Below are 11,604 nucleotides of genomic sequence, written 5' to 3'. Positions count from 1 at the left end.
AAAAAAAAAAAAAAAAAAAAAAAAAAAAAAAAAAAAAGAACAAAATCGTGTCCTTAGCAGCAACATGGATGCAGATGGAGGCCATTATCCTAAGTGAATTAACACAGGAACAGAAAACCAAATACCACATGTTCTCACTTACAAGTGGAAGCTAATAAGTTGGGGTATTGGGAACACACAGACATAAGATGGGAATAATAGACACTACACCAGGGATTCCAAAAGGGGAGAGGAAGGGAGGGGGACACAGATTGAAAAATTACCTATCAGGTACTATATTCACTATTTGGGTGACAGGATACCTCAGCATCATGCAATATACTCATGTAATAAACCTGGACATGTATCCCTTGAATCTAAAATTAAAGATTAAAAAAATACTTCTTCTGCATTTTCCTTAATGTTTATACAAAATGTATTATGAAAAACAGATTTCTATTTTTATATTTACTGTTGCTAAACAAATACTTTAGTTAAGCATTTCCAAATTCATCATAATAAAGTAGAAAGGATTTTAAATAGAATAGGTACGGATTCTAACAACTCTGATTACCATCTCTGTGACCTCAGACAAGTTACCTAACCTCTCTGAGGCTGGAATTTCTTTATCTCTAAAACAAAAATAGCACATTTGACTTCCTAGGGTTAGTATAAAGGTTTTTAAAAAATATATTATGTAGGGGGAAGGGGAGATTATGTCAAGTGCCTGGTCCTCAAAAAAGACTAGTTATACGACTCCTTCCTAAGAAAAATGCTATTAGCAGGCTGAAAGTCCTCAGTTTAAACCAAAAGTTGACCACTTGAACAAAAATATTTAAAATAATGCACATTATTAAGATATTGCTATAAAGTTCATAAAACTAAGAAATGTTATACTATGTAAAAACATAACACATTAACCTATTCAAATGAAAGTATTTTCTCCCAGTTATAAAACAAACACTTAAAACACAATTCTAGAGTCAATTATGAGAGATTTCTAAGGTACTATGAAGGCCTCTGCTTTTCTTAATTAGCAAAGGAATGAGAGTGGTAGGGAACACATCTATTTTGTGTATTGCTGCGTATCTAGCAGTTCAGCAGAGTGCCTGGTCATAGTAGGTGCTAAATGAATATTTCTAGAGCTGGTGTATAGAAAGCATATAAATTTTTGAATCAGAGAGATTTGGTTTGAATCACTGCCATATAGTGGAATAATATTAATAATATCTACCTCTAAGGGTTATTAAGAGGATTGAAATAAGTATAAAAAGCACCTGACACATGTATTAAAATTATATTTCCCTTGGGAGGCTGAGACAGGTGGATCACCTGAGGTCGGGAGTTCAAGACCAGCCTGGCCAATATGGTGAAACCCCGTTTCTACTAAAAATACAAAATTAGCCAGGAGTGGTGGCGCATGCCTGTAATCCCAGCTATTCGGGAGGTTGAGGCAGGAGAATTGCTTGAATCCCGAAGGCAGAGGTTGCAGTGAGCCGAGATCGTGCCACTGCACTCCAGCCTGGGCAACAAGAGCAAAACTTCATCTCAAAAAAAAAAAAAAAAAAAAAAAAAAGATATATTTCCCTTAGTGCTGTTCATACTTTTGCTAGTTTCATAATATCACATGTTAAGGTCAAATGAAAATAGTACTCCAAATGACCAGACTAGTAAATTGCCACATGTATTCTACCTGTATAGAAAGAGACCATATATGTAGTAAAATCATACTTAATAAATCTTTGGCTGCTATAGCATCAGGGCAGCCAAATTGTTCAGGAAAAGCATTTCCTGCTTCAAGGCTTTTTAAAGAAGGCTGCATTACTTGTTCAGTTTTTCTGCACGTGCCTTTCGGTTGCCCTTTTAGCTAGTGACCCTGGATTTTAGCTAATGAACTCCAGCTGTTCTTATTTTGCCTTCCAGCCCTTCTCATTTAACCTCCTGTCTCCCTGGTCTCACATCCTTAAAGTTCTTACAGGAAAAATGGGACAGTGCCAAAGTTTCCAAATGAAGCCTCATATCTTCTTGAGGGGAGAGGGCTCTTTTAACAAGGGCTCCAAGCTTTTATAGTGGTGTAAAAAGAAACATTCATTGTTGGAAATTGGATTCCTAACAACCTCCAATGTGTCAGAAATCTTTCTGTGGTTTTTAATATTACACAAGCAAAGCATTCGGTAAGGTAAGTCCATAAAACAAACCAAGAAAGTCCACAGTTGACTACTAAATGTAATTGTAAACACCTGTGATGGAGAGGCAATTCCTCCGTAAATACGCAATGAAAGAAACATTTAGCATACAGAACAAAACGGATCCAGCTTTTCTGAACCATGCTGAGAACCATCTGTTAGCAAACCTGGCAAAAGGTTTCACTGTTACAGTTAAATGTCAACCTGAAAAACTTGGCTGTGGGCAATATCTAAGCAAATCCAATCTCAAGCAATTGACAAACTCAAGCTCACAAAGGAGACCTTCCTCTTATGCAGGTGACCTGGGAATTTCTATTACATTCACAAATACTCTTTAACCTACCCATACATCTCTTTCCAAATCTGATCATCCTTTCATGGAGACCATTAATAAGTACATTAGTTAATGCAGTTTCCATTATATTAAACATTTAAAACCATGCCTTCTCCCAGAATGCACCTGATCCTACCAGGATGAATCTCTGGCTAAACCAATGGCCCATTTGGCCCTCCAATTAAATTCAAAATGATGTATTTCCCAGGGGCTCTGAAAGACTTTTGAAAAGGGTATCAAATTCAGTTATAAACTCATTTTCCAAATTGCTTTTTCCATGCCTGTTTGCATAACCCATCCTTACAAGCTCAGTTCAAAATCTACGGACTCCGTCAGTCACACTGAGACTAACTTGTTCTCTAAAATCTTAGTTTATGTCTTTTATACATTTGTGACTTGAATCATGTGCTCTGTTAAGACTACAAATGACAGAACAAAGATATGGGTTTCCCTTCTCATCTTTCACAGCATCCAGCAACATAATCTGTATATAGCACGTGCTTAGTAAAGAACAGAAAATAAGTAGTTAAAAGTGGGAGAAAATAAGGCCAGGGAAGTGCCATTTCTCTGGGATTTTGCTGAAATGCATAGCAATCCTATCATCATCTTATTTCAAATGGCTCATGAAATAAAGGTTGATAAATTATATTTTTAATGATTCATTTCACTATGTTGGTTTCTTGATGTTTATATTATAAAGTATTAGTTATCCTGATGGCAAATAAGACATTACCCAGGAAAAGAAGAATGGAATAATAATGGTCAACATTCGTTGAACTCTGAAAAATGGACTCTGTGATAGTGCTTTACATACATATTCTTGTTGAATCCTCATAACAACTCCATGAAATAGGTACTATTATTATCCTCTTTCTGCAATAAACTGAGTCATAAATAGCTAAAGTAATCTACCCAACATCACACCACTAGTGATTGGTGGACCTATGCTGCAAACCCAAGTCCATCTGACACCAGGTTCTTCACCCATTTGCTATACTGCCCAGGGCACAGACAAAATACAGGCAGAACACTAAAAATGCATGCCTTCTGGAAAATCTCCAAGTGCTAGCTAACAACATGTTATGTTCAGGCAAATTTCCCAGTAAGAATTTGTGTGATTATATATTTTCTCTTTTATAGGAATTTTCTGAGGTTATATAGGTATAGCCTTAGCACCTAGCATGAGGCCAAACACATGGAAAGTATTAGTAATTGCTCAGTGAATTCATAGTTTCGGTCAAGTGATATAATATTTTTAAATCTCAATTTCCTCAAAATTAAGTAATAAAATAGCAGTGCAAATGCTCTTGAATAACTTGCATGAAAAATAAAAATGTAATTATAGTATTCCAGAAGAATCAAAACTAGATGCTGAATGGATCAATGCAATACATTTTTTACCAAATCAAGGAGTCAAAACAGATCTATTGGGTCCATTTCTGCTGTTCTTACCTTCTCGGATAGCTGTAAATGGGACTCCTTCTTCTGCATTCATGCTGATGACTTTTAAAGCCACTAGTTGTCCATTTATTCTAGAAAAGAGGGATTGAGGGGCACACACTTATCGAGGTGGTTTAAAGCAGCAATTTATACCAAAGATGAAACAAAAGCAGTTTCACTTCAAAACATATTGTACTATATAAATCTATAATTTTCTCAAAATAAAAAGTTTAACATATATCAATACATAAATGATATATATATTCCAAAGCATTTTCCCTCTTTACTAAAGTGATACATATATGTCCATTATAGAAAATTTGGAGCTTATTATTTTTCATCTGACTTATTGTAGTGTTTTGTTTTTTGTTTGTTTGTTTGTTTTTGAGACAGAGTCTTGCTCTGTTGCCCAGGCTGAAGTGCAGTGGCACGATCTCGGCTCATTGCAACCTCCACCTCCTGGGTTCAAGCAATTCTCCTGCCTCAGCCTCCCAAATAGCTGGGATTACAGGGGACCCCCACCATGCCTGGCTAATTTTTGTATTTTTAGCAGAGATGGGGTTTTGCCATGTTGGCCAGGCTGGTCTCAAACTCCTGACCTCAGGTAATCTGCCCACCTCAGGTTCCCAAAGAGCTGGGATTACAGGCACGAGCCACCATGCCCAGCCTTGTAGTGGTCTTCTGACAGTTTCCCTGCGGAGACACTTGCACTCCTACTATTTATTCTCAGCAGAGTAGTTGGAGGCATGCTTTTAAAATGACCATCAGGACAAGTCACTTTTCTGTTCAAAAACCACCATATCTCCACGCATTACTCAGAATAAAAGCCAGATTCTTGCAGTGGGCTTCTAGGTGCTACCTGATCTTCCCAGGTCACACCACTATCTCTCTCTCTCTTCATTTCCTCCTACTCTCCCCTCATTCGTCATTTTATTCATTTATCAGCTAAGTGCCTAGAATAGAGAATATTTTAATACAGGTATAAATCCATTGTTTTTAATACAGTGGGATTAAAATCATGTTGTTAGTAACCTTTTTTCCTCCATGTAACTTTTCTCTTATAGTTCATTCTTATATGATCCAATATTTAATAATGATTTAACATTTAATCATACAAATATACTATACTGTATGTAGCCAATTTCAAAAGCCTTTTCGTTGTTTCTAGCTTTGGGCTATTACAAAAATACTGTGATGATCATACTTGTTGACAAATCTTTTCACAAAACCCCAGTTATTTCCTTAAAGTAGTGGCAGAATTGCTGATTCAAAGGGTACGCAATGCACGTGTTTTTATTGATTTGCACTCGTGTTCCCAAACTGTCCCATGGAGTAATGGTACACTAACTGGTCATGAGAATGGCCATTCTCCTGCTCCCTCACCAACATGGGGCAGGTTTTGTTTTGGGGGCTTTTGGACTTCACTTTTTAGAACAGTCTTAGATTTATAGAAAAATTGAGAATGCAGTACAGAAAGTTCCCACATATCTCCCATCTAGTTTCCTCTATTGTTAACATCTTACATTAATATGATACGTTTGTTATAATTAATGACTAAAGTCCATAGTTTATTAGGATTTCTTTAGTTTTTACCTAATGTCTTTTTTGTTTTTGGTCCAGGATCTCATTCAGGATTACATTTAGCTGTCCTGTCTCCTTAGGCTCCTCTTGACTGTGACAGTTTCCCAGACTTTCTTTGTTTTTGATGACCTTGAGAGTTTTGAGGAGTACTAGTCAAGTATTGGGTAGGATACTCATCTCTTGGAACTTTTCTGATATTTCTCTTATGATTAGACTGGGTTATGGGTTTGGGGGAGGTAAAGTACCATTTTTATCACATCATATTAAGAGTGCATACCATCAGCTGGGCGTGGTGGCTCACACCTGTAATCCTAGCACTTTGGGGGGCTGAGGCAGGTGGATTGCCTGAGCTCAGGAGTTTGAGACCAGCCTGGGCAACATGGTGAAACCCCATCTCTACTAAAATACAAAAAACTAGCCGGGTGTGGTGGCATGCGCCTGTGATCCCAGCTACTCAGGAGGGTAAGAGAGGAGAATCGCTTGAACCCGGGAGGTGGAGGTTGCAGTGAGCTGAGATCACGCCACTGCATTCCAGTCTAGGCAACAGAGCAAGACTCCATCTGAAAAAAAAAAGAGTGCATACCATCATCATGATTTATGACTTTTGATGTTGATCTTAATCACCTGTCTGAGATAGTGTTGGTCAGGTTTCTCTACTATAAAGTTACTCTTTCTCTCCCTTTTTCATACTGTACTTTTAGAGAAATGCCACTATGAATGACCCACGCTTAAGGAGTGGAGAGTTATGCTGTACCTCTTTGAAGGTATATTATCTACATAAATTATTTGTATTTATTTGGCATGAAAGATTTGTTTCTTCTCTCCCATTTGTTAATGTATTGAATAATTTATTTATATCAGTATGAACGCATAGATATTTCTTTTATACTTTGGGTTATAATTTAATACCACTTTTTTTGGTTGCTCAAATTTTTGCAGCTTTGTACTTTGGAAGCTCTTTCAGTTGGCTCCTGTGTCCCTCTGAGATAGCCCTATCATGTGGGTTTGCTTTTTGCTTTCATCTTCATTTTTTTGGCCTATTTGAAAGGTAAAAAGGTTTATCACATTTTAATTTATATTTCTTTAACCATATGTGAAACTGATTTTTCATACTTTATGGATCTTTTCCATTTTTCTTGTGATTTGCTGATTTGCCCACCTTTTTATTGAACTATTTTGCATATACTTTCCCCCAGTTTCTTTTGTTTGCCTTATCATGTCTTTTAAATTTTGTTTAAAAGTTTTATGATGTATTTTCCTCAGAACATGGTTCCGTGAAATTCTCCCCTAAACCTTGCAAAAAGTTTTTTGGCAAGTATGTTTATAAGAGAAAATGCTTTATACCTTTTTTTTTTTTTTGAGATAGAGTGTCACTCTCACCCAGGCTCGCGTGCAGTGGTGCCGATCTCAGCTCACTGCAACCTCCGCCTGCAAAGTTCAAGTGATTCTCCTGCCTCAGCCTCCTGAGTAGCTGGGACTACAGTTTTATAAATAAGGTAACAGTTGAACCAGGAATCTGATGGAGGGGAGGAGTCAGCTGTGTGCATGAACAGTGGAAGGCAGCTCCAGGCAGAGGGAGCAGCAAGTTAAAAGTCCTTGACTGAGGCAGAAGCAGTCCTGGCATTGGAGCAGGAGAGGGGAAGGAGAGATGAGGACAGAGAGGAGCTGAGTGTGTGCTGAGGAATGGAGGGTAGGGATTGCATAGGGTCTTGTAAATGACCATTCCAGGGACTGTTTTGTATTAGATATTTACAGGATATTTATATTAGAAAATCTAATAGTGCAAAGATGTCAATATTCTCTAATTTAGAGTTTTGATATATTCTAAAAATAGTCTAAAGCAACAATAATTAAAATCAAGGCTGAGTGCGGTGACTTATGCCTGTAATCCCAGCACTTTGGGAGGCTGAGGCGGGCGGATCACGAGGTCAGGAGATCGAGACCATCCTGGCTAACATGGTAAAACCCCACCTCTACTAAAAAACTACAAAAAACTAGCCGGGCGTGGTGGCGGGCACCTGTAGTCCCTAGTCCCAGCTACTAGGGAAGCTGAGTCAGGAGAATGGTGTGAACCCGTGAGACAGAGCTTGCAGTGGAGCTTGCAGTGAGCCGAGACGGCGCCACTGCACTCCAGCCTGGGTGACAAAGCGAGACTGCATCTCAAAAAAAAAAAAAAAAAAAAAAAAAAAAAGCAGCACAAATATAAGAAAAGATAGATTAAGGAAACATGATTTTTTGAAAGATTAGAACAGAAACAATTTCAAGTAGTCATGAGATCTAATATGTAATCATGGCAGCATTTCAAACCATCAGAGAAAAGAAAATCTAATAAATGGAGCTGGGATGATTGTGAATATACAATATAAATTCCCAATAGATGAAAGAGTTAAATGAAAAAGAAAACATACAGTAATTAGAAGAAAAGATAAGTGAATTCTGTGTAAACTTTGGGCTAGAAAGGTCTGTTTGTGTGCAACAATCAAAGTCAGAACTCAGAAGGGAACATCAGAAGTGTTCATGGTACCCATGTATCCAAGTATGTTCCAGGGTGCCCCAGATCTGAGCCATCCTGAAACAGTTACCATGGCCAAACTGATATGAGGAACCTTAGAATAAAATCAAATGTGGTCCTTTATTGCAGATGTTCTCAGCATTAAAAAAAGTTAATATACACGATGACTAAAACAGATTAAGAAAGTATAAAGGGCCAGGGGCAGGAGAATCGCTTGAAACCAGGAGGTGGGGGTTGCAGTGATCTGAGATCGCGCCACTGCACTCACTGAGTGACAGAGTGAGATTCCATTTCAAAATAAATAAATAGATAAATAATAAAATAAAATTGTATGTCCCCTACAATCTTGTTTTAACAAGTAAAAATAATAATAACAGCATAAATACTAAGATAAATAATGAATATTTAGTCTCGTAGTAGTTATATAAAATTTCTCTCTTTTTTTTGTTTTTGGCCAGTTAAGTGAAGTAGTGGGAGTGGAGAAGGAACAAAGAAATCTGTAGCTGGTTGTGATCAAGTAGTTGTAAATACCACTGCACTTGGATCAGCTATATTTTTAAAATTAATATTTAACCACTATTGAGCCATTATTTTTATCTATTGGAGTAACACAAAGAAAAAAACAACCTTCCAACTTTCCCACCTTGACTAAAATATATATAAAATATTTATATATATTTAAAATACATTAATATTTGATATATATTTAACAAAGTTTGTTGTTTACCAAAGTTAGTACTTAGCTTTTGGATAAGCAGTATTTTTATTCTCCATTTTGTATATTTTGCAAGTATAAAAAATCTAGGATTTATCATCTTTTGCATGTACCATAATTTGCAGAAACCAACTCCAATTTCTTCTATAAAGGCCAGGTGGAGGAATGAAGCAGCAAACTCCAGGTTGCCATTACAAACCTCTGTCATTGTGATTTAGGGAGGGATATAAAAAACCTGTTAGAGACGCTTTACCAACTGTGCCTCCCACCGGCCTGAAGAGTGGTAATTGTTCTTTGGGTCAGTAGTAGAGAATGTCTATTTTCTTTGAATTCTCTGAATTGAATGCAAGAAGGGAAAGGCTGATAAACATTTAAGTGGGCTGATTTTAATTAGGGCAGGGCAGGTTTGTTTTTCTTTCAAGGCTGTTTAAGTCATCATGTCTCTCTCCCTGTCGGCCATGGTGTCTTGCCCAGGTCCTGAGTGCTATGAACCTCTATGATGTCTCACCTGGCTTTATAAAGTGAAATTAAGGGGGCAGGACCCTCATCTCTAAAGTGTGTCCCAGCTATGTGTCACTCACCTGCTAATCCCCTTGTAAACTGTAGCATAAGAGCCTTCACCCAGCTTCTCCAAGTTCAAGTAAGATGAGGCTGCCCCAAAAGGGAGGCTCTTCCTCTGCTTTAGGGGAATGGGGAAAAGGAGTGGGTGAAAGGGAAGAGAGAAAGAGCACTTTTTTTTAGTGTTGACTTTTTTTCCCCAGGGAAATTAGACAGCATTTCCAGAGCAGACTTGGGAAGGCTCACTCAGTAATTGCCCTGGACATAAGGGCCGGCCTCCCTAGACAAGCACACATTAAATTCTTCTTGATCAACATCAGCTGCTCACTCACCCACTGAAAACCCTGCCTCAGATCCTCTTCCTGAAAAGAATCACTGTTACTCCGTGGCCTTTTACTCTTGAACTTCTGGGCACGGACATCCTGACGTCCCCTGGGGTGAAATGAAGTCATGGAACATGATGCTTCTTTTAGGTCTGTTAGCTAGAGAAAAAAGAAAGAGCAGAAATAAAATTTATGCAAAGTAAAGATTCAATGCCTGGTAAAACAATTTTTTCTTTATTTGCCTCATTTTCACTCTTCAAATGTTTTCTAAGCTTCCTGTACCCCCAAAAGGCACTTTTCTTGAAAGATCCCTGAAAAAGACCATAATGGTATCAACTCCTGAAATATTACATTCTTTCTTCACCTAAAAATATGTCTTTAACATTTAGGTTAACCTAAATCTCTTTGATGGATGTTTTCCAACTTTTTTCTGTTTAACTCTGGCTTTTTTTTTTCCTGTCCACTTAATTTATTGCTGTGGGGGAATAATCTACTACTGCATTGCTAATAATCATGAACTAATTACTAAAGTTTCGAATCCATAGCATATCAACTAATACTGCAGCTTGCCTTTTAAATCTCAGCTCTGTAATTTAGGACCTTAGAGATTTCGAGAGAACTACTTCAAGCCAAGTGAGTTTCATGCAACCCAAAGCCAAGGATTATTTTTCCCTTTTGGTTTACAAGAAATTCTCCAAATTTGATAACTACAGCCATAAATTTTCTGTGACTTTAATAGAATTTTCATTTTATTGGTTTAGACCTACCGCAGAAGAATCAGACCCTGCTACAAAAAGGGAGTGTCTGAACTCCTTGGTTTATCAATAGAGAAAGATGCTCTCCTTCTGGGATACAAATACCTTGAATGCAGCCTCCATGGTCTCAGGCTGACTCCTCCGATAGCAGCTGCATCCAGGCTGTACAGTCTTTGCACACAGCTCTTGACCCATAATCTTCTAGGTTCAAGGAGAAAACCCGCACTTGAACCTTTCCCCCACTGCCTCTCCTATCCTTGTTCTCTCCCTTTTTGCCAGAGGTCAGCAGTGTGGAGCTTTCATATGACTCACATGATGACTCTGCCTGGAGCAGCCTCACAACTTCAGCAGTTTTTCCTTATCAGTGCAAGAAACTCCACATCAGACAGGGATTGCTTGCATTCAGATGTGCACAACTGAAAACGAGGCAGCTGCTATTGAATAGAATAAAATTTGGCACAGTTAAGGTTCTTGTTCTGGCCACAAGTTAGTGCTATTGGTATACATAGTTTTTAGGGATTGACATTGCTTATCGATGTAATGATATTTATATGATATCATTGATAGTGATATTGATATTAGGTTTTCCTGGTGCTAAGGTGGACACGTTGAAGAGTATTTTTCTCCCTGCCTTTTATCTAAAAGCATTTTGGTTTTCAGACTTTAAAACAAATTTGCTACCTAGCTAACTTTTAGTAGTCATAGAAACCACAGAATCACAAGACAGGAAAAAAGTTGAAGATATCTACTCTATCTCTTTGCCTTCAAACAATAGTGTATCCAATAGTCTTAGAAGGGTTGCCATTCATTCATTTATTCAAAAACTATGTGGTGAGTGCCTGTGTTGTTCTTAACTATACAAATGATGATATTAGCCAATGGTGATGGAGAGAGAGGAGTTTGAATGAAATACTTTCTTCTTTTCTTGCTTCCTTCCACATATATGTAATTAATGTTTACTATATGTAAAGTACTATAATAATAGCACGACATGTCAAGGAACCTGGCTCAAATTGGTTTGCAGTCTGTAGTCTTCAAATGCAACATTTTTCTCTGTTAGATTCCTAAGATTATTGCCACTATAATGTACTAATCATAGAGTGAGACAGAATGGAGGATATATAAACATTCAGTCATTATTAAGGGAAAAAATAAGAGTCATGTCTATCATCACAACAATATTTACGAATATTTGATATTTGAATCTCATGATGGTTTTTT

General features: G+C 37.5%; 1 protein-coding gene across 2 annotated transcripts in view; it reads right to left on the bottom strand.

The window, feature by feature from the left end:
• The window catches only part of CDK15 (cyclin dependent kinase 15), an 88,244-nt gene extending 77,666 nt beyond the window's left edge, over nucleotides 1–10,578 (bottom strand). For both annotated transcript variants that reach the window (XM_026449259.1, XM_026449266.1), the window contains exons 1-4: nucleotides 10,489–10,578; nucleotides 9,638–9,787; nucleotides 9,329–9,423; nucleotides 3,952–4,031 (exon numbers count right to left, since the gene is read on the bottom strand). In XM_026449259.1, the coding sequence (XP_026305044.1) occupies nucleotides 3,952–4,031; nucleotides 9,329–9,423; nucleotides 9,638–9,787; nucleotides 10,489–10,578 (415 nt within the window). The remainder of the gene's footprint in view (nucleotides 1–3,951; nucleotides 4,032–9,328; nucleotides 9,424–9,637; nucleotides 9,788–10,488) is intronic.
• Between the last annotated feature and the right edge of the window lie 1,026 nt (nucleotides 10,579–11,604).

Source organism: Piliocolobus tephrosceles, chromosome 11 (genome assembly GCF_002776525.5).
Source record: "Piliocolobus tephrosceles isolate RC106 chromosome 11, ASM277652v3, whole genome shotgun sequence".
NCBI lineage: Eukaryota > Metazoa > Chordata > Mammalia > Primates > Cercopithecidae > Piliocolobus > Piliocolobus tephrosceles.
The sequence above is the reverse complement of the archived record's forward strand: the minus strand, read 5'-3'. Positions and strand labels throughout refer to the sequence as shown.